The 24,182-nt window shown below is 43.4% G+C and overlaps 1 protein-coding gene across 3 annotated transcripts in view; it reads left to right on the top strand.

The window, feature by feature from the left end:
- LOC112266044 (RNA-binding motif, single-stranded-interacting protein 3) overlaps nt 1-24,182 on the top strand; it is a 273,548-nt gene that overhangs the window by 173,496 nt on the left and 75,870 nt on the right. For all 3 annotated transcript variants that reach the window (XM_042295742.1, XM_042295744.1, XM_042295743.1), the window contains one exon: nt 3,016-3,095. In XM_042295742.1, coding sequence (XP_042151676.1) covers nt 3,016-3,095 — 80 coding nt within the window. The remainder of the gene's footprint in view (nt 1-3,015; nt 3,096-24,182) is intronic.

The following is a 24,182-nucleotide window of genomic DNA, read 5'->3' as shown; positions in this document are numbered from 1 at the left end:
GGGGAAGTAATATGGGGAAAGAGAGGAGTGGAAGGGAGAGGCAAAATCAGAGAGATGCTTAGGGAGACTGTTGAGGAAAGAAGAACAGAGAGATTCTTAGGGAGACTGTTGAGGAAAGAAGAACAGAGAGATGCTTAGGGAGACTGTTGAGGAAAGAAGAACAGACAGATGCTTAGGGAGACTGTTGAGGAAAGAAGAACAGAGAGATGCTTAGGGAGACTGTTGAGGAAAGAAGAACAGAGAGATGCTTAGGGAGACTGTCGAGGAAAGAAGAACAGAGAGATGCTTAGGGAGACTGTTGAGGAAAGAAGAACAGAGAGATGCTTAGGGAGACTGTTGAGGAAAGAAGAACAGAGAGATGCTTAGGGAGACTGTTGAGGAAAGAAGAACAGAGAGATGCTTAGGGAGACTGTTGAGGAAAGAAGAACAGAGAGATGCTTAGGGAGACTGGGAGACTGTTGAGGAAAGAAGAACAGAGAGATGCTTAGGGAGACTGTTGAGGAAAGAATAACAGATAGATGCTTAGGGAGACTGTTGAGGAAATAAGAACAGAGAGATTCTTAGGGAGACTGTTGAGGAAAGAAGAACAGAGAGATGCTTAGGGAGACTGTTGAGGAAAGAAGAACAGAGAGATGCTTAGGGAGACTGTTGAGGAAAGAAGAACAGAGAGATTCTTAGGGAGACTGTTGAGGAAAGAAGAACAGAGAGATGCTTAGGGAGACTGTTGAGGAAAGAAGAACAGAGAGATGCTTAGGGAGACTGTTGAGGAAAGAAGAACAGAGAGATGCTTAGGGAGACTGTTGAGGAAAGAAGAACAGAGAGATGCTTAGGGAGACTGTCGAGGAAAGAAGAACAGAGAGATGCTTAGGGAGACTGTTGAGGAAAGAAGAACAGAGAGATGGGGGGGAGAAAGTCCATAGAGCGGGAGAGCAGAAAGAGGGATGGGGAGTGAGCAAGAGAGATGGAAAGGCAGAAGGAGAGAGCGAGAGAGACAAGAGTGCATCCAAAATGGTAGCCTATTCCCTATATAGTGCATATATTCCCTGGGCTCTGCTCAAAAGCAATTCACTACATAGGGAATATGGTACCGTCCATTTGAGGTTTAAACAATCAGTTGTTGAGAAAGAGGGCCCCGGCCTCTAGTCCACAGATGTTGAGGGACAGAGGGGCATTAGAGAGAGTAAACCTTGCTAAGTGTTTCTGCACTCCTCCATCACTGTTATCAGAGCCCATTACTGGGGGCCTCACAGCTAATCACTATGGACATGATCACCTGATGTCATTAACCATCAGGCCTCCCTGCCTCACAGAGAGGAGGCAGAGCAGCCAGGGTGGTTGACAGGGGTCCGTCAGACCTGAGAGAGCAGGAGGGAGGGGTGAGGGAGATGGGAGGGTGGAACAGAAGGAGAGAGAGAGAACAGGTTGTAACAGAGTGAGAGAGTGAGTCTGTATATAGACATAATGTGGCACTTGAAATGTATTTATTCTTTTGGAACTTTTGTAAGTGTAATGTTTACTGTACATTTTTTATTGTTTATTTCACTTTAGTTTACTATCTATTTCACTTGATTTGGCAATGTTAACATATGTTTCCCCTGCCAATAAAGCCCCTTAAATTGAATTGAGAGAGAGAGAAAGAGAGAGAATTGAAATGTAATTGAGAGAGAGGTAACGACTAGTTCTAGAGGTAAAGACTAGCTCTGATCCAACTACTCACAGGAGATACATTTGACCAGTTAGAAATCAACCCCTAGTTCCACTCGTGACAGAAGTTCATTATTGCATATGGTTTGTATGAAGTGCTTTGGTAGGGCGAAGGGTTTATTTAGAATTAGGCAGAACAGAGAGGTTACCTCTGCTCTATACAGACGCTCCTCTGGGACCTCTCTCCCGTTGGGAATAGCAGGAGGGAAGGAGGGAGGTTCTGAACTGAGAGTGTGTGTAATTGTGTCTGTGTGTGTGTGTCTGGGACGCGTGCGCCCCATTAGATCACTGGCAGCAGCGGTGGGTGAATGTGTGCAGGGTAGGCCATTCAAGGCCACTCACTGTGAAAAGGGCTCCGTTGACTCACCCTGCCACAATGAGACACAGAGACCTGACCCACTTACACCACGGGTCCCACTGAGAGAGAGAGAGAGAGAGAGAGAGAGAGAGAGAGAGAGATGAGACAGAAAGACAGGTGAGAAATATTGGGTAGAAAATAGGCAAGGGCGGGTGGATAGATGAGAGAAAGAGATGGATGAGTCATGAGAAAAAGATAGAGGATCAAGAAGAGCGGTATGGATGACAGGGGGGTGAAAGAAAAGGAAAGAGAAGGATGAAACAGAAAAAGAGATGTGCGAGAGAGTAAGACAGAGTAAAGAAGGCAGGATGATAGATAGAGGGGATGGATAATCTAGTAAGTGATACACAGAGAGACATCACAGGCCCCTTACTGGTACGTACGTCTTTAGTTGATCAGCGGTCTGAGTTGGGCGGAGGAAGGGAGGGTTTAATATGATACTACTCTGTTCTCTGTAAATGAGTCACAGTCACACTGTGTGACTCCACTCCCTTAGTAACTCCACCACACTCGCTCTTCCTGTTCCATGACACGCAGACAGTCAACGCTCTCTCCAGTCTCTCATATCCTATTAGTGCTCACCCCACTCTCTTCCTCAATTAGCCCAGGAGAATTTGGATATCACTGTGACTCAAGGGTGTATATCCTCAATTAGCCTCCTCATAAAATGACTCAGCCACAATACTGTAGGCACTCGGCCAAGGAAAACAATAGGTGTTGTCATAGGGCCTCAAATCTACATTGGGATCAACGTGGAAAATGTTCCATGCATACTCAAAGGTACTGCATGTATGAAATGTCATGCTTTTGGCATTCATCGCGTGTAAGAGTTGTATTCTGCCTAGGCACTTCAGTAGATATGAAAGGACTGTTGTATGTTTTCTATAACACGTTTTAGGTATTCATTCATGTGTAATATAATATCCCCGCTTGAATTCATCCTTTTGTCACAGGATGGAGTCGACGGAGAAATGTGAAGTGGTGATACAGCATTTCAATGGGAAATACCTGAAAACCCCACCAGGCATTCCAGGTAAGAAGACTCCCCTCTCTGCTGAAACATCCCCCCCCAACTTCCCCCTCTTTGGGAGATTGTCAACAATCTCATTTGTGACGCATGACGTGAGCGTCGTTGCCAGCACTCGCCTCCCGGTCAAAAAGGGCCTCCCCTGGCTGTCCGCCGACCGTTGAACTCCGGAGCTTCTAGGGCAGCCAAAGCACTCTTAATATTCACACTGCGGGCTTCTCTGCTGCTCGGAAATCTACTTAAGAGCTGCCTTTCCTGCAGCCAAACTTCCGAGAGAGAGAGAGAGAGAGAGAGAGAGAGAGAGAGAGAGAGAAAAAGAGATGGGGGAGTTGGAGAGGCAGAGGGAATAGGAGAATGGGCTGCATCAGCAGTTTCTTAGGCCAGGTGCAGCGTTGCACTAAGACCCCTGTTCATTTCAATAGGGACCAGAGGGCAGAAGAGTTTCTGTGGAGGCCTCACCGGGCCCTCTGATGGTTTTATTGACACACTGGGATCCACAGGGACACAGCACGGACTGCCCTTAGAATATAGCCACCATAGAGACATGTTTGAAATTGCCCATACAATCACTCAGCCCACTGCATAGGCTATCCCACAAGCCATTAAAGGCAGGGGCGTATATGAGGCTGGGATGTAATGGGAAACCTTTAACGTGTTAATATCACACTGACCTTCCCCTTTAAGTGTCACTTCCCAGGTGCTGGGACTATTATGTTTTATAGATTCTAAGGAAAGGTGCCACCGGACAAGATTTTTCAGCGATCAGCTAGAAATGTGTCTTTCTATAGTGCCTTCAGAAAGTATTCAGACCCTTTGACTTATTCCCCATTTTGTTGTGTTACAGCCTGAATTCAAAATGGATTGAATGGATTATTTTTCTACCCACAGTACCCCATAATGACAAAGTGAAAATATGTTTTTTGAAATGTTAGCAAATGTATTGAAAATGAAATTCAGAAACATCTATTTTAAATAAGTATTCACACCTCTTAGTCAATACATATTAGAATCACCTTTGGCAGCGATTACAGCTGTGAGTCTTTCTGGGTAAGTCTCTAAGAGCTTTGCACACCTGGATTGTACAATATTTGCACGTTATTCTTTTTAAAATGCTTCAAGCTCTGTCAAGTTGGTTGTTGATCATTACTAGACAGCCATTTTCAAGTCTTGCCATAGATTTTCAAGCTGATTTATGTCAGAAAAGTAACTAGGCCACTCAGGAACATTCAGTGTCATCTTGGTAAGAAACTATATTTGGCCTTGTGTTTTAGGTTATTGTCCAGCTGAAAGATGAATTTATCAGTTTATCTGTTGGAAAGCAGACTGAACCTGGTTTTCCTCTAGGATTTTGCCTGTGCTTAAGCTCTATTCCGTTACTTCTTATCTTAAAAAACGTTTCTAATCCTTGCCGATGGCAATCATACCCATAACATGATCCAGCCACCACCATGCTTGAATGTTTTTGTATTATTATTTTAAAAATGTCATGTTTGAAGATATATATAGTGGTAGTCCGTGGTGTTGAATGTGTTGTGTTGGATTTGCCCCAAACATAATGCTTTCTATTCTGCGCATAAAGTTAATATATTTTCCACATTTTTTGCAGTTTTACTTTAGTGCCTTATTGCAAACAGGATGCATGTTTTGGGATATTTTTATTCTGTACAGGCTTCCTTCTTTTCGCTCTGTCATTTAGGTTAATATTGTGGGGTAACTACAATGTTGTTGATCCATCCTCAGGTTTCTCCTATCACAGCCATTCAAACCTGTAACTGTTTTAAAGTCAACATTGGCCTCATGGTGAAATCCCTGAGCGGGTTCCTTCTTTAACTCGTCTCCTCCCCTTCATCTACACTGATTGAAGTGGATTTAACAAGTGACATCAATAAGAGATCATTTCTTTCACCTGGTCAGTCTATGTCACGGAAAGAGCAGGTGTTCTTAATGTTTTGTACACTCAGTGTACCATTGGATCATCATGCTTATCGGTCTATAGGTTAAGTAGCATCGTTTTGTGGAATTGTGTTAGGTATCATGTATCTTTTCCAACAACAATCACACATGCACAGTATACAAAGCCTATTTAGTCTCCTGTACCTCTTCAGCTGGAGTAAAACATGTGTTTTTATAAGCCAGTCCATTGCGCAACAATTCTCAATGCAATCGCATGTTAAAACTGTTTTGGTGTACGATTAAAATGAGCTACTATTTATATTTCTCAACTGGTAATTGAAGCGTGCCTTTCATTCAGCATTCAAGTGCAGGCAACAGGCTATCAGTGTGTCACGCACCGCTTTACAACGCGAGCTGGAGGCAGGATGCATTGTGAAAACATGCTTCATTGTTTGAAGCCGGGATGTGATATGATATGAGGCATGTCTTACCTTGCTTCAAAGTAGCCTATAGGCAAGATAAGACCATGGAAACGTGGAGGCAATTGTTTTATAAAGACCTCATCGGCAGCGTGTGTCTCAAGTTTGTGGAAGCCAGTTATGATTTTCAAATGCGCATTTTCGTGGAACAGTTTCATTTCAATAATAACGTTTTCGTTTCTCAAAATCATGGTCACGTGGTTAATAAATAAAAAAATCGGAATTAAAATGATAAAAACCAAAAAGTTAAACATCAACTCATTCGAGATCACCAGTCTCTGCCATATGGACACATTGGTACACTGTGATCCATTTGCGGCTAAAGAATTTAGCGCATGGAACTGATAGTCTACAGGCCAATGCGGCAGTAGGCCTATAACTCTTTCACACCAAAGATTGGTGATTATCAAGGGGGAGAAAGTATTTTGAATGATTAGATTTATTTCTGTATAGACAGGAGTAATTATCGATTTTTTTGCAAATGTATTTGCATTTACTTCCCTATTGGACCCGCCGCTATGCCGTTTCTCTCCTTTTCTATTGGTTTTCATATCAACTTTCTTTCGTTGTCTAGAAGCCAAAGGAACAATCCTAGTCATATTAGCAACCGATCCTAGTTGTTGCATATTTATATTCCCGTTCTTTCTACGTTTATAACAGAGGTTTTCATCCCTGTCACATATGGAACCGCTATCAGATGGGTCCCGATACATTTCTCAAATGTAAATTATAAATGACAAAACTTCCGGGTCACGTTGTTCAGCGCCACACCGAATTGTCATTCATTATTTCACCATGCTCAAAGGGATATTCAAATGTCCAAGGGGCATTGGAAAACCTCCCTAATCGGTCTCTGTGGTTGAATCTGTGTTTGAAATGCACTGCTCTAATGAGGGACCTTACAGATAATTGTATGTGTGGGGTACAGAGATGAAGTAGTCATTCAAAAAAATCGTGTTATTAAACACAATGGAACTTATTATGTGACCTGTTAAGCCACGTTTTACTCCTGAATGTATTTAGGCTTGCCATAACAAAGGGGGTTGAATACTTATTGACTCAAGACATTTTTTGCTTTTCATTTTTTATTAATTTGTAAATATTTCCGAAAATATTAGTCCACTTTGACATTATGGGGTATTGATATCTTATTATTAAATATCTTATTCTGGTGACGTGATGACTGATGCTCGACTGCCGATTGACAAATAAACATATTCTAGTTCTCATCCATAATAATCTCATCATGTAGACCACCCTCTCCGCACAGCCTACCTGCACTGTATCTGCGCTGGCTGCTAGAGCACACATAGACCAGCGTAGACACATTCTCTATTTAACGCAACTCTTTTTGTGACAAAACTACTGGTAGAGTTGAAAATGCAGATGTAAAAACATTGAACTTTTGAAAACGTAAGCAAAAAAAGTACATTTTGCGCGCATGTCATCACCCACTGGCTCTTACCCGCAACAAGTCAGTTTGGTGGAAACGCCACAGGTGGGAAAATGCACATTCTTTATGCGGATTTTAGAATATTCCCATGAAGATCTCTTGCCAATTGGATGGAAACCTGGCGACTGACACAACATCCTTTCTGAATACTTGCTGAAAAGAAAAAGAACAGTATGTCAGAACTTCGTTTAACTGAAATGTTCATATTCTGAAGGGTTTGGCAAAGCTGCTGTGATTTGATGGTCTCCTCTTGCACAGTGACATGTTTGATTACAACATTGTCCTTGTTATTGCCGTTGATAAGAGCTCATTCCCATTGGACAACTGGTGCTATTGACAGACTGATTCATCCCGTCACTGTAGTACTGTCCGTTGTTTTTGTTGTTGTTACCTTGTTAGCTACAGTATCGTCTGTGTCTCTCTCTGTGTATGGAGGTTGAAATGTACTGTCTTTCTCGATCAAAACCCTGCCCACTTTGACATGGTGTCACTGTCTACCGAACGGAGATCTCTCAACAACAATGCCTCTAAACATCAAACGCAGATGTTCTAGCTGCAGGCCCCCAGACAGAGCAGAGTTCAGAGCGCCTGGCCTCTTGGTGAGGCAGAGCAGATACTCCTCCTACACACGCGCTAGTGTAGAGTTAGCGTTGCGAGCGTTGCGTTGTGTTTCTAAAGGCGTGAAGGCTACAGCACTAGCATAGCGTTAGCCTAGTGTAGCGCGTTGGGAAGGCCACAGTGTAGCTTTAGCCTAGTGTATCCTGGTGTAGCATGATGTGTTGTCGTGTCATGGTGCTGCTGGGATTTCTCCTGAGACCATTGCTATGCAGGGCACCCTCTTCATCCATCCTGTTCTGACAGCTCAGTGGGCAGGGGGGTGTCAGACGGACGTGACTGGCCTTAAACACACTGTCCCCTTGACAGGCATAAATAGACGCACACATACTCACACAGAACCACTCGTCCTGACCTGAATGTGCAGTGTCAGCATCTACATAATGCTAATGAAGTCCTGTCTCTTTCTTATCACCATGTAACACAACCCAGAAACACAATGCACACATTCCTCAGTGCCCTAGGCCTGCGCCAGTCCTCTCTGGCCTACGTTTTGACAAGCCTCTGGAATTGCATGCTTGGCCACACCATTATATTTAGTAATATAGAGAGATGGGGCAAGGCACCGCCACCAGTTGTGTTTTTTCTACTCAGGTGTATCCAGTTGCTGTGGGATGATGTAGAGTTGTCACCCCGTGTCCCATAGGAAGAAGTAAATATCCGGACGTCAGCTACAGGTAATCAGTTAACGTCAAGGGGCCATAGGGAAATATGCAGGAAGTGGCCACTATGGGCAGGAAGTCCGTGATTCAGAGATAAAGCAAGGACAGAGCTGGAGATGTGTGGTGCAGAGGCAGAGAGAGGATGACATTGGATAAATGAAACGCAGATGAAGGTCATATACTTTACAATAAAATGCACATGCAATTGAATTTGCATAGTAGTTACATGGGATTTCAATGTATTAGTGGCATTACATGTAGCTAACTAGACAGCAACTATACTAGTTACTAGATCTTTTCAAACAAACTGACTTGGACCAGTTTCATTTCAATTCAATAGAGCAAGTGATACTGCAAAACGTAATCCCATACTGAAGCGTTTTGCTCTTCTATGTAGCCAATCTGTTGCTAAAGCCTGACAGTGAGATGGGATGAGGATTGGAGCAGTCAGCTCTCCCCGTGTCTGATCCAGAGATCCAGAGACTGGAACATGATCGATCGCTTCGTAGGGGGACCACAGCTGTTTAGGTATTCTGTGCAATGCGGCAGTCAATGCTGCTGCCTGCGCCCGCCCGCCGCTCAACTCCAAACGCACACACACACACACACACACACACACACACACACAAAGAAATCGTTATTAGCAGCCTATTTGCAGGAGAGAAGGTTTGAGGAATAGTTTATGAAAATGAAACCCTTGTTTTTCAGTGTCTGTAGTGTGTAAAACCACCCAACGCTGTGTAAGGAATCGCTAAAGTTGTAAAACATAGTGAAGTATAGGGATGCATTATGATTTACGGGGTGAACTGGAGCATTTGAAAAGTCAAAGGCAGAGCAGATGAAAATGATTCCATCCTCCTAGTGGTGTGAGCCTAGACGATTAGGTCTCTCTCATGCAATTGCTTTAAAACGCTGCTTATCATTGACACCCGTTTCTAAATGCAAGATGAGCTCAGGTACAGTAGATACATTACAGGCCGTTCCATTCTGGCAACGTGAACCGATTTCATCCATGCTGCTCTCGTCTCATGTCAAAGTGATGACAGCAAGAAGAACGAACTGATCAGATTAGAATACAATACGACCTCATCCTATTGCCGTTCTTTGCTCTTGGAATTGGAGTGTGGTATGGAACAATCAAAATGGCAGCATGCTTTGCTTGATCGACGCAGTGAGTGTGTTTCTAGATTCATTTGGGGAAGAAAAAAGGAAGGAATAAGGATTTGCCAAGACTGTTACGTTGCTCGATGCTGACTTTGGTAACCACATGAATATAGACAAAGGTCAAGTCCAGACCCATTTAGAAATCTCTTGTTTTATCCCTTCATCCTTTATCTTCCTTTGTTTTAGTCCGCCAACCTGACCGCGCGGTTGAAAGTCGACTCCAGTTGTCCAGTAGATGCTCTGTAAATGATGGAAACCGCATCAGGAAGTGGCGATGGCCCTTGGGAGACAGAACCCAAACGGGAAACATGCAAAATGTTCAAGCCCTTTCCTGTTCCTCTTTCTCACCGTCCTATTCCGTTCCCTCTGTTTGTCTGTTTTCACGATACCGCAGTGTCTCCCAGGCTCTCTATTCCAAAAAAACTGACGACTAAAGCCAAGTCCCTCCTCCTGACCACAGCAGTGCTTTCCCATGTAAAGCATCTCCACATATGAATGAGATTACATTTGGAAAATCTTCAAAATTCCCCAGTTTTCTCAAATGTACTTCCTTTATCCGTAATGAATTCCCATGGCTTCTGGTTTGGTAAAGCCCCCGTACCCACCTGCCCAGCGCAGACCAACCAGATGCAAGAGAAGGAGAGTTCATGGGGCCACCCCTGGGAAGCATCCCTCTCCTCCCTCTCCCAAAGCACAACCGAGGCCTGTAAGACAGTCCTGTAGACAGTCCCCTAACCAGAAATGTTGGCCCAACTAAAAATCCCGTCATTCTTAGCAGAACATTGGGTCTGGGGCTGCGGGGAAAGTTCCCTCCCTAGCCGTCCGACCAGCCCAGCGAAAGGCGCTGTTGTGCCAAGATATAGCCGAGACAGCCCACAGTATTAAACATCCCTCGCTGAATTAAGGCAAGTCCCAAATCACTTGGTAAGTCGTAAAAGCCCTTCTGAAACTGTCAGTCATACTTGAGTAATCCATGTTAATTTTTCAGATCCCTCCCACATTCCCCTGGGTAATAACCGGTCTGTCTGGTGTCCAATTTTCTCTCCCAGCGATAGATTTAACTTAATGCGCAGCTGAGCAGGTTGGGGTTTTGAGCTGCTGGTTTGCGGAGCAGTGTCAGGCAGTCTAAGAGAAGGGCACAAGCACGTGTTTGATTATGGGATGTAGGTTGATCTGGCATTGATCTGTAATTCGTTTTTTATTAAACTCTTTACTAGAGTTTCGCCGAAAAGCTGAAGATCAATTTGACGGTGTATCGTATATTATTTTATAATTATCCTCCGTTTTTTTTTTTACCCAATATAAACCATATCTCCATGTTCCTCAGCCGTGATTGCATTATTCCTCTCAACACTATCATCATTTCTGATATGCAGAGCAATCGGAAATAATGACCCTCCGTGGTCATTTTAGAGTGTAGAAATGCACTTTTGAGAAAGATATTGCATCTTAATGGAATCTGTTCCCATAGGGTAAACTCCGCTTTGGCTGCCTGCGTGTCTCACCATTAAACCAGGGAGACACAGGAAGTTATTAAAATCCTCAGTACATCACAGATTCTCTGCAAAGGATACATCCCCCCGACGTGCACTTTCTCATTAGACTCTTATCTCACCCACAGACAATCGTCTGGATTTGTCACGCTTTGTTTGTTTGGCCACTGAACTATATCAATCCCCGGCACCGTGAGCACAACCAAGGTGAGGAGAAAGATGAGTCTCTCTCTCTCCGTGTGCAGGAGACTGTCGAAAAGCAATGAAATGTATTCAGCGACTGCACTACAGCAATAATAATAATAATAACCACTTGGATTGTATTCAACGTTTCTGTAGAGGACAGGCATGCTCTAGCTCTGAGGGCTTTTAGGCGTGTGTGGTTATGATTGACTTTGAGAGAGAAGTAGAGGGAGAAAGATGTAAGGACAGAAGGAGAGCAGAAAGGGAGAGAGAGAGAGAGAGACAACCCAGAGTTTAGAATCCTTCCAGCCAGCCCAAAGGTTAGGGGCCGTTTTCTGCCTGTGAAGATCAAAGGATGACCTTGGCTGTGAGACGGTCTCCTGAGCTTGACCCTGCTCAACCCACCCCAGCTGTTCTCTGGATTGATCTCACTCCTCTCTCATCCTCTCTCATCCACCCTCCCCTCCTCGCATTATCCGCATTCTTTCTCCTCATCGCTCCCCACTCAGCTTGTTTTTGGATGCAGTTCAATGCACACAATATTATTTCTGGAGCCAAATGCTCTTGTTTCGGGATTTCTGTGAAATTCACTGTTAGATAGATTTTTGCACCATTTGAAATTATAGCCAATGTGTGTAATAATGATTTATTATAAGCAAAACGGAGAACCATGTGTAGTGATGGCAATATCTTTGCAAATGCTGTATACGTGCAAACTGTATAATATTGACTTGTTTGGTTAGATTTGTGAGATACACATTGATCATGGAACGCCACCGCCCTGGACATGAAGAAATATTCAATGTTTGAACCCAGGGACCTACTGTTCTGGTTTGTTTAACAATGAACCAGAATTATGTTGAGCTGCTCAATAATTAGGTCACAGGACTCGTGGCCATGGCCTGTCTTACAGACTGAAGATTTGAGATTGCTGAGGAGGAGAGCATGGCCCTAGGCACCTGTGGTATGTTCGGTGTTCTGGATACGTGCATTTTGTGCCTCGCTACTCTACTCCCCTCCACCTCCCACTAGCCATCCATTTTGTTAGGTCTGGGAGTTTGATGACGAGCATTTGGTAAATTAAAATCTCTTTTTTCCTGAAACGCGTCTGTGTAAAGGGTATAGTGCGTTAAAGAGATAGATGCGGTAGTATTCAGTCCCTCAAATGTAGAGCACCATCATCGCAGAACACTATTTCAACTGACATATAGCCTTGCTAATATGCCATTATAGTTACAAATAAGTAGTATGTCCATAAGTGACTTTGACTTTGTCCACTCACATGAAGTATAACTACTGTGGTGAAATGTAACTATTTTGATGTATTCGAATGAGACCATGTTGGCTTAAAAAAGTTCTATCTTGGGAAGTAGCCAAATATATCCGCGCTGACATTTGGGCTGCTTGTTTGTGTCTATTGTCTGTATGTCTCACGTCCTGTGTTGTGTAGTGGTTGAATATTTTCCCGGTATTTTACAAATGCTCCATCCCGAGAATAAAACACTTTTCTCCCAGGTAACCCGGTATCAATCAAAAGCATTATAAAGCATATAAATATGGCCTATATCCAGATTTAATTTGAGCTTTGATCGAAAATTAAAGTCTGATGCTACCTGAGCCTGATGAGCCATTCGTTAAATACATTTTATGAGCCATACATTGAATACATTTTATGAGCCATACATTAAATACATTTTATGAGCCATTCGTTAAATACATTTTATGAGCCATACATTAAATACATTTTATGAGCCATACATTAAATACATTTTATGAGCCATACATTAAATACATTTTATGAGCCATACATTCAATACATTTGATGAGCCCTACATGAAAGACATTTTATGAGCCCTACATGAAATACATTTGATGAGCCCTACATGAAATACATTTTATGAGCCCTACATGAAATACATTTTATGAGCCCTACATTAAATACATTTGATGAGCCCTACATGAAAGACATTTTATGAGCCCTACATGAAATACATTTGATGAGCCCTACATGAAAGACATTTTATGAGCCCTACATGAAATACATTTGATGAGCCCTACATTAAAGACGTTTGATGAGCCCTACATTAAAGACGTTTGATGAGCCCTACATTAAAGACAATTAATGAGCCCTACTTTAAAGACATTTTATGAGCCATACATTAAAGACATTTTATGAGCCATACATTAAAGGCATTTGATGAGCCCTACATGAAAGACATTTAATGAGCCCTACATGAAAGACATTTAATGAGCCATACATTCAATACATTTGATGAGCCCTACATGAAAGACATTTTATGAGCCCTACATGAAATACATTTGATGAGCCCTACATGAAAGACATTTTATGAGCCCTACATGAAATACATTTGATGAGCCCTACATTAAAGACGTTTGATGAGCCCTACATTAAAGACGTTTGATGAGCCCTACATTAAAGACAATTAATGAGCCCTACTTTAAAGACATTTTATGAGCCATACATTAGACATTTTATGAGCCATACATTAAAGGCATTTGATGAGCCATACATTAAAGACATTTAATGAGCCATACATTACAGACATTTGATGAGCCCTACATTAAAGACATTTAATGAGCCATACATTACAGACATTTGATGAGCCCTACATTAAATACATTTGATGAGCCCTACATGAAAGACATTTGATGAGCCATACATTAAAGACATTTAATGAGCCCTACATTAAAGACATTTTATGAGCCCAAGCCCAAAAAAGCCCAAGTGATTGTGCCAGTATCCAATACATACTGTATATGATATAGGCTACTGCACATTATGCACTACAGAAAAACAGAAAAGCCCATAGATGTAGCTAGCTATATGCTCTCTTGGGTAAATAAATGGAACTAGCTCCAGTAGGCTCATCTTTTGGAGTGTGAACTGTATTACTGTATTGTTTAATGCTGTATTGTATGGACTGGAATGACGCACATATTTCAAAGCGTGATAAAGCAGGGAGAGAACATAGGATTCTGGTGCAGCACACGACGCCTACAACATCACAAGTATAGGTTAGCAAATTAGATTTTCATTTTGAAATATAATAGGGCCCATTTGTGTAATTAGTAGGCTGACTCAAATATACCATTCATAATATTTCCCCTAATGCTATTAGCCTACCTCCTCTTTCTCTCTCTATTGTTGCTCCATTCCTTCCTCACTTTCAACAGTTAAATGAAATACGTTTCGTTGTCCTTATCCGCATCATTCGAATGACATCCTTGAATAATATAGGACTAGAATTAGATGCAGAAGGCTTTTGGGTCTGAATAAATAACTTCTATAGGCTTCACCATCATGCGTTCGCTCTTCTTTCAAACTCTGTGAGTTCTATTGGCTGCTGTATTTAACAGTCAGCAAAGAAGAGCTTGCGTCCCTCTTCGAATAGTCTATTGATATAAGGAATGCAAAAAATATATATATATCATGTCCAGCAAGCTATTCTAGTCTAGCTTTTCCTGCATGGGTCTCCAAGAGCTAAGGAGCGTTCTTTAAGAAGAGGGGCCAGTGGCCAGGTGCGGGCGTATTGTGCAAGACACAGAGGCTATAAGTTAGAAGCTTATTATGTATAACCCATCATTAATTAGGACATCTATATACAGTATAGGCCTAGATCAGGATTATCTATTTTGGATGCAATTTGAACGGAGCTGATGGAGAGAGACTGCCAGAGAGTGCTTGCACTTGCACTGATTTAAAGCAACAATATTCACATGATAGTCTGTTTTAAAACTGCTACTGCAATTTAAATTTTAAAAAATTATCTTTACAATAAAAAAATAAGGTGACCCCTGAAAGCCAGACGAAGATGGGTAAATTAGATTAGGTCTTTGTATTACTGTACCATAGACTATGCTGCAACAAATGTAGTCCTACCTGTCAGAAGACAACATGTACCACGGTGAGATGATGGGTAAATTAGACTGGGTCTTTGTATTACTGTACCATAGACTATGCTGCAACAAATGTAGTCCTACCTGTCAGAAGACAACATGTACCACAGTGAGATGATGGGTAAATTAGACTGGGTCTTTGTATTACTGTACCATAGACTATGCTGCAACAAATGTAGTCCTACCTGTCAGAAGACAACATGTACCACGGTGAGATGATGGGTAAATTAGACTGGGTCTTTGTATTACTGTACCATAGACTATGCTGCAACAAATGTAGTCCTACCTGTCAGAAGACAACATGTACCACAGTGAGATGATGGGTAAATTAGACTGGGTCTTTGTATTACTGTACCATAGACTATGCTGCAACAAATGTAGTCCTACCTGTCAGAAGATAACATGTACCACGGTGAGATGACAGGTCAGCATGCATTGGGAACTTCTCTCCACACCGAGATGGGCTGTCTGTCTCCACCCTGAGCAGTGATGACTCACCAGGCAGAGAAGCCAGATTTCACATTCAACTGTAACAGTTCCATTTCACGTCATGTTGTTCATGGCCCACCGTAACACCTACGACAGAGAGATGAACCTGGCAGTGCCCTGAGAGAGAGCTGATCTGCCGTTAGAGCCATAGACATGGTCTGTTGGAACATGCAGAAGTCAAGCTTACGGGTATTACTGGAAATGCTACTGGACCTCACTGTCATGTGCCAGACACGCACACACACACACACTGGAACTCCGATGGACAAACACGCGCATGCATATTCACACGCACACACACACACACACTGGAACTCCAATGGACAAACACACGCATGCATATTCACACACACACACACACACACACTGGAACTCCAATGGACAAACACACGCATGCATATTCACACGCACACACACACACACTGAACCTCGGATGGACATCCAAGAGCGGTTATCTTCTATGTCCCCCTTTCCCGCAGACCTCCTTTGGTAAAAGCATGGCGATGTTTCTTCTTTCTCAACTGGGTCTTTGACAAGTCTGTATACAGTCTATGTTTATGGGTATATTTTTATGAAGTGCCTGCTGGCTGGGATTTATGAGATGAAGGACACCTGCAGCTGACCTCATCATATCCCTCACTTTCTCTGGCTCACGCTCACGCTTTCTCTCTCTGACTGTTTCTTTACTGCCTTTTATCTTTCAGCTCTCAGTCTCTCTCTTTCCCCCCCCACACACACACACACATAGACACATGCACAGACAGATACACACACACACACACACACACACACAAACAGACAGATACACACACAAACCGGCCCCTCCCCCTCTTATTTTAGGAGTCATTGCTTTGATTCCCTCCAGCCTGCAACTTAGATTGTCTCACAGAGAAACGCTTGGCTGTGTTAGTGATGAGCGATTAGTTATTTTTGAGGTCGTTCAGTTTCGGTTAGATTATTCAAATATAATAACATTTTTATCAGATTTCTGTTTGATTATTTGAGTTAAATGCTGTAACAACACATTATTACACAATGAATAAAAGTCCCGTGATGGTAGTGATGGTCCATTACTGCTGATCACCTATTAACCTTCATTTATCACTTCACTTTTATACAATATTTCAGTTGTATATATTACAATTGCTTTATTTGATGACTTTATTATTTCATTTCAAGTCATCATCTCATCTCTGCTGCCTATGATGTCTGAAAAAAATTACTATTTTGTAGTACTTCAAAGTAAATAAGGCCTACTTTTATGACTGTTGAATGCCAACTACCAATCACTTTGATCATGTATTTTCAGGTAGAGATACCTCGCGAAGCAACAGCTGCTCTCTATATCCCCTCACAATCACGCATTCTTGTCTGTCAATTAGTTGTCTAAAAAATGAAAACCAACATTTCGGTTAATCGCTCAGCACTGTGCAGTGGGACAGTAATTGGCAGAGCCTGGTTCTGTTCTGCAGTCAGTCAGTGCTCTGGTGCTTCACGTCGGGTGGAAAATATGAAGCTGTGGTGTCTCCGTTCAGAAGTTCCCCTGGCAGTGGGATGGCTGTAGATCTCACAACCGCTGGGCACATTGGCAATAGGGGAAACATAACAGTAGTTGCCCATAGAGGCAGGCCAGACACTTTAAGACACAGTGCTGTACCGTGGGATTGAAGAGACTCAAAGTGGCTTACATGCTTACTTTAGATAATCGGATCGATTGAAAAGCAGAGCCAATTAATGTATTGTTTTCTTTACAACAATGGAGTGTGTATGTATGTGGCTCACTGTGTAGGCTTATCGGTGTATGTTGCTCACCGTGTAGGCTTATCGGTGTATGTGGCTCACCGTGTAGGCTTATCGGTGTGTGTGGCTCGCTGTGTAGGCTTATCGGTGTATGTGGCTCACTGTGTAGGCTTATCGGTGTATGTGGCTCACTGTGTAAGCTTATCGGTGTATGTGGCTTATCGGTGTATGTGACTCACTGTGTAGGCTTATCGGTGTATGTGGCTCACCGTGTAGGCTTATCGGTGTATGTGGCTCACCGTGTAGGCTTATCAGTGTATGTGGCTCACCGTGTAGGCTTATCGGTGTATGTGGCTCGCTGTGTAGTCTTATCGGTGTATGTGGCTCACCGTGTAGGCTTATCGGTGTATGTGGCTCACTGTGTAGGCTTATCGGTGTATGTGGCTCACTGTAGGCTTATCGGTGTATGTGGCTCACTGTAGGCTTATCGGTGTATGTGGCTCACTGTGTAGGCTTATCGGTGTATGTGGCTCACCATGTAGGCTTATCGGTGTATGTGGCTCACCGTGTATGCTTATCAGTGTATGGGGCTCGCTGTGTAGGCTTATCGGTGTATGTGGCTCACTGTGTATGCTTATCGGTGTACGTGGCTCGCTGTGTAGGCTTATCGGTGTATGTGGCTCGCTGTGTAGGCTTATCGGTGTATGTGGCTCACTGTGTAGGCTTATCGGTGTATGTGGCTCGCTGTGTAGGCTTATCGGTGTATGTGGCTCACTGTGTAGGCTTATCGGTGTATGTGGCTCACTGTAGGCTTATCGGTGTATGTGGCTCACTGTGTAGGCTTATCGGTGTATGTGGCTCACTGTAGGCTTATCGGTGTATGTGGCTCACTGTGTAGGCTTATCGATGTATGTGGCTCACTGTAGGCTTATCGGTGTATGTGGCTCACTGTGTAGGCTTATCGGTGTATGTGGCTCACTGTAGGCTTATCGGTGTATGTGGCTCACTGTAGGCTTATCGGTGTATGTGGCTCACTGTAGGCTTATCGGTGTATGTGGCTAATTGCCTGTATGCTGCCCTATTCAGAGTGTTTGTGTCAGAAATAGTAGCTGTTCAGTATTACTGAGAACAGGGATGTAGTTATGGTAACACCACCTCATCTTTCCATTGAAGAGACCTAGTCTCTACACATTTGTGAATTACCTTCAGCGAGTCATATCTGTCTTTCAGCCCCAGACATCATCTGTGTCGGATGCACCCCGATCAATTTTTCAGGATGTCTTATTTGTGGAAGGGGCGCTCGGCGTTCTGCGAGTAGAGTTCTGTAGAGTGTATCCAATTTCAAGCTGAAAAGCAAATGGCCTTGGAGATCAAGGATTATACAGCACATTTCTAAGTAGAGCCGCTGGCTATGGATTCTGTTGGCCCCCTGTGAACCCAGGCCTGTGTTTGCTCTCTGTAAACCGCTAAATGTTGCTGTTTTTAATACCCCAACTATCACCACTATCACCTCTCAATCTGAAGCTATGCCAATGGTCCGGGATAAGTGGGGTCTGGTGGCCTTTCTAAAGGCATTTTGCTTTTATGTGGTTGAAAGTAGGACCGAGAAAATAAAATCTGTGTTTTCCCACAGCTGGGCGTTTGATTGGAGGATGCACAACCATTTAAGTTCTATTGAGATGCTTTACAAAAACGTCCTTTTGGCATAGTATGAAGTATGGACTAAAATGTGAATACTTTCTCATAATCATCAGCTTCTTATAGGCTGTATTACATTATGGAGGTTCTAACTGTGGTAAAGCTGCTATTGGCCACCCTGTTTTAGCATCTTATTACCACAACAGTCACTGATGAGATCCCGGCAACTCAGCTTTCATATTGAGGTTTGGCTGTGAAATCCTCCTAGCCTGTGTAGAACGGGCATTAGTCACCAAAGGCTCACACTCATGTTGAGTTCTGACGTGTTGCCTCAAACTGTGAGCTACTCCGGCATCCCTATGTTACCTCTTCCTTACCCCACTCTGTGGCAGACATTTTAAAGTTTGTTCTCCCCTCACATAAACACACGCGCGGTTAACATACACTCACAGGCTCATTTTGAAGTGTGGTAATTGGTTTTGGAAAGCCAGAAAAAAAAGCAATATAACAATTCTTCTGAGCCTGATCGGTCCAACAAAAAAAACTAAAACAAAGAGGGGGGATTAAGTTATCTCGTCAAATAGGCTTCAATTGGCTCATTTGGTAGAAAAACCAACACGGGGACTTGGTAGAGACACACAGGATCCAGGGAGTGATGGGGAGAGGGTCCAAATCCCCCCCCTGCTCACTAGTGGCCATTACAAACAGGCAGGATTAGGCAACTGGACCCCCGCTGTGGCTCTGAATGGATCAGAGGGGGAGAGAAGAAGGGCCCTCTCTCCAGTATTATCTAAATAACAGGCCCGGGAATTCAATAAGCACTCACTTCATTCATCATCGCTCCCAATTAAGCTGCAGCATGCGTCTGGCTGGTTGTTGTCGGCGACGGTCGCCGTGCCGACTCTCCTGCCCACTGCCTTTGTTTTCAGTACAGTAGTTCTAGTTGTCAAAATGGTGGGGGGTGTTAGTTACCTGTCACACACACACACACGATCAGTGTATTCCCATTGCAAATCTAATTAGAATTCTTCTGTGTCTCCCCCCACTCATTTCGTCTTCCCTTGCACTCGCTACCTCTCTGTGCCCAACTAGGCCCGCCTCTCACACTGAGCACAGGAGCCTCTGTCCGTCACTGCGTTGTTGGTGAAGCACGGCTCTATCGATATCTTGACTGTTTCCCCTCGGGTCGGTGCTTGCAGGGAGAGAAAAGCTTCTTTCCACCATCGATCTGGGCCCATTAACGGAGGATGAGAAAAACGATCGCTTTAATCACATTTGAGATGTTTAGGCAAGGACTTACTCAAAGTTTTTCTCATCAGGTCAGCCATTCTGCAGTATTTCTGTTCCTACCGCCTGATTTTCCTCTGGGATTCACAGAATGCATACCAGACACAGCCACAAACAGACACAATATACATATTTTTAAGTGGTTCAAGGGAGTGCTGCAGAGTTTCTGCCACCAGGCTATAGATCACGTGTCAAACTCATTCCACGGAGGGCCGATCCTCTGCAGGTTTTCACTTCACCCTTGTACTTGATTGATGAATTAAGGTCACTAATTAGTAAGGAATTGCTGTCACCTGGTTGTCTAGGGCTTCATTGAAAGGAAACATCTAGAACCTGCAGTCACTCGGGCCTCTGTGGAATGAGTTTGACAACCCTGCTATAGAACAACACTGGGACATCACATTAAGAGAGAGACGAGAAAAGAGAGAGATTGTCTGTGTGTGTGTGTGTGTGTGTGTGTGTGTGTGTGTGTGTGTGTGTGTGTGTGTGTGTGTGTGTCTGTCTGTGTGAGTGTCTGTGTCTGTGTGTGAGAGAGAGAAGAGAAAAAATAATATGTTTGACAGTGAGAAAGCAAGAGATGGAAGAGAGAGAATATGTTGCCTATGAGAGACGTGGCGAGAGAGAGAATGTGTGAGAAAGAAAGCCGAAGAGAGAGAGAAAGAGCAGTGCACCTGTTCCTGCTTCTATAAACCAGTGGAAAGCTCTTGTCAACAGAGCCTTAATTACAGCCCAGGACTCTTCCCCGTTCACACAGTAGAGTACCTACTGGTCTCAGGTCAGTGCTCCCAGGCCCCTCTCTCCACCAAAGCCCACATAGACAAGACACTCCTTAGGGTCTGTATTTACGAAGGGGAGAAATCCGTCCAGAGTTAAGCGCGTGTAAATGGAACGTAATTCCCTTTTCATGCTAATTTCTCTCTACCCTTATTCTGACCTTGAATTATTTGTGTAGATTTAACATTTAAAAATGAAGGTGTTGCGGAGGAGTGTCTACAGATACGCTGTATTCTTTTATCATTTACATTTTTGGGGTACTTTTTCGTGATATCCAATTGGTAGTTAGTCTTGTCCCATCGCTGCAACTCCCATACGGACTCGGGACAGGCAAAGGCCGAGAGCCATGCATCCTCTAAAACATGACCCCGCCAAGTCGCTCTGCTTCTTGACACACTGCTCGCTTAACCCGGAAGCCAGCCGCACCAATGTGTTGGACGGGGTTGTCAGTGTGCATGTGCCCGGCCGCCACAAGGAGTCACTAGAGCGCGATGGGACAAGGACATCCTAGCCGGCCAAACCCTCCCCTAACCCAGATGACGCTGGGCCAATTGTGCACCACCTCAAGCGTCTCCCGGTCGCGGCCGGCTACGACACAGCCCGGGATCGAATCCAGATCTGTAGTGACCGCCGATACACTCTATTCTGACCTTGACTTAATTTCCTCCTAATTCTACCACCTTTACGCACAATGAAACGATAAATAAGGTTGCATTAAGGAGAAGTGTATCTATATTTCCATGTCTAACAATTGTATTTCCATCGACATTTATAATGAGTATATCTGTAAAATGATGTGGCTCTCTGCAATATCACCAGATGTTTTTGGAACTACTGAACGTAACGCGCCAATGTAAAATGAGATTTTTTAAATATAAATATGCACTTTATCGAACAAAACATATACAGTGGGGCAAAAAAGTATTTCGTCAGCCACCAATTGTGCAAGTTCTCCCACTTAAAAAGATGAGAGAGGCCTGTAATTTTCATCATAGGTACACTTCAACTATGACAGACAAAATGAGAAGAAAAAAATTCCAGAAAATCACATTGTAGGATTTTTAACGAATTTATTTGCAAATTATGGTGGAAGCATTCTCACATAGGTGTTCCTTTTGTCCAGGTGGGAAACGACATTGTGGAGTGTAATAGAGATTGCATCATCTGTGGATCTGTTTGGGCGGCATACAAATTGGAGTGGGTCTAGGGTTTCTGGAATAATGGTGTTGATTTTCAAAGCACTTCATGGCTACAGACATGAGTGCTACAGGTCTGTAGTCATTTAGGCAGGTTACCTTGGTGTTCTTGGGCACAGGGACTATGGTGGTCTGCTTGAAACATGTTGGTGTTACAGACTCAGTCAGGGACAGGTTGAAATGCTCAGAGTACACGTCCTGGTAATCCGTCTGGCTCTGCAGCCTTGTGAATGTTGACCTGTTTTAAGGTCTTACTCACATCGGCTACAGAGAGCATGATCACACAGTCATCCGGAACTGCTGATGCTCTCATGCATGCTTCAGTGTTGCCTCGACACGAGCATATAAGTTATTTATCTGGTCTGGTATGCTCGTGTTACTGGGCAACTTGCGGCGGTGCTTTCCTTTGTAGTCCGTAATAGCTTGCAAGCCCTGCCACATCTGACGAGTGTCGTAGCCTGTGTAGTATGATTCAATCTTCTTCCTTTATTGACGCTTTGCCCTTAATATTAGATTTTGTGCACCAGCTGTTGTTTTCAAATAGACACAGACCTCCACCCCTTACCGGAGGCAGCTGTTCTATCTTGCCAATGGACCGAAAATCCCGCCAGCTGTATGTTATTCATGTCTTCATTCTGCCACGACTTGGTGAAACATCAGATATCACAGTTTTTAATGTACCGTTGGTATGATATTCTTGATCGGAGCTCATCCATTTTGTTATCCAATGATTGCACGTTGGCTAATATGATTGATGATTGAGGGGCTTTACTCACTCGCCTGCGAATTTTCAAAAGGCAGCCCGACCTCCGACCCCTTTTTTCCCGTCTTTTCTTCATGCAAATGATGGGGATTTGGTCCCGTTCTCGAGAAAGAAGGATATCCTTCACGTCGGACTCATTAAAGAAAAAAATCTTCTTCCAGTTCAAGGTGAGTAATCACTGTTCTGATGTCCAGAAGTTATTTTCGGTTATAAATGACGGTAACAGCAACATTATGTACAAAATAAGTTAAAAGTAAGTTACAAGCAACGCAAAAAAATGAACAAAATAGCCTAGGAGCACGTTGGTTAGGAGCACGTAAAATGGCAGCTGCTGGAAGTGGTGTTGGAGGGCCAGTAGGAGGCACTCTTTCCTCTGGTCTAAAAAATATCCCAATGCCCCAGGGCAGTGAATGGGGACACTGCCCTGTGTAGGGTGCCGTCTTTCAGATGGGATGTTAAACGGGTGTCCTGACTCTCTGAGGTCATTAAAGATCCCATGGCACTTGTCGTAAGAGTAGGGGTGTTAACCCCGGTGTCCTGGCTAAATTCCCAATCTGGCCCTCAAACCATCACAGTCACCTAATAATCCCCAGTTTACAACTGGCTCATTCATCCCCCTCCTCTCCCCTGTAACTATTCCCCAGGTCGTTGCCGTAAATGACAACGTGTTCTCAGTCAACTTATCTGGTAAAATAACGGGATAAATAAAAAACATGATATTACAGATAGCAAGTTAAATATCTCACATCTCAGAGAAGTCTTGTAATGTTGTACTTCTTGTTGATGAAATTTGTGCTAATGTTTGGTTTTTGAACTAGCGTCCAATAGACTCCCATTCACTCCATGAAGGCGAGTGCTCCTTGTGCCAGAATTGCCCAGAATACTGCACTGCCCATTGACGTAGCATGCCATTGCAAATGTCAGACTCCACTCTGTGAGGCACATCGTATGATTTTAGATTCCTAAATTCATAGTGCAGTTTGTTTAAGTGATTTTTATAGCTAGCTAGCTACTTTACATGCTGATATCATATTTGGTATTATTGTGTGTTTGCTAGCTAGCCAGCTAACCAGCCAGCCCATAGAGAGAGCATTACATAGTGGCTTCGTAGTCGACTTGAGCGGCAACTGATTTCCACAAAGATTTTCCATGTTACTACCAACCTTATTATAACACCCGAAATCAAACATTTGTTGACATAAAATGTTGTTCTCACATGTAAGTGTTATTTAACACTGTAAATTAAAGGAATGAGTGGTTTTGGATGGATTTTTCCTTTAAACCTGGAGCCTGGCACACTGTACACAACAACTGGACTGTTGTTCCATGACTAGTGAGGATTATTA

This window comes from Oncorhynchus tshawytscha, linkage group LG13 (assembly GCF_018296145.1).
Source record: "Oncorhynchus tshawytscha isolate Ot180627B linkage group LG13, Otsh_v2.0, whole genome shotgun sequence".
NCBI classification, from domain to species: domain Eukaryota; kingdom Metazoa; phylum Chordata; class Actinopteri; order Salmoniformes; family Salmonidae; genus Oncorhynchus; species Oncorhynchus tshawytscha.
The sequence above is the reverse complement of the archived record's forward strand: the minus strand, read 5'-3'. Positions and strand labels throughout refer to the sequence as shown.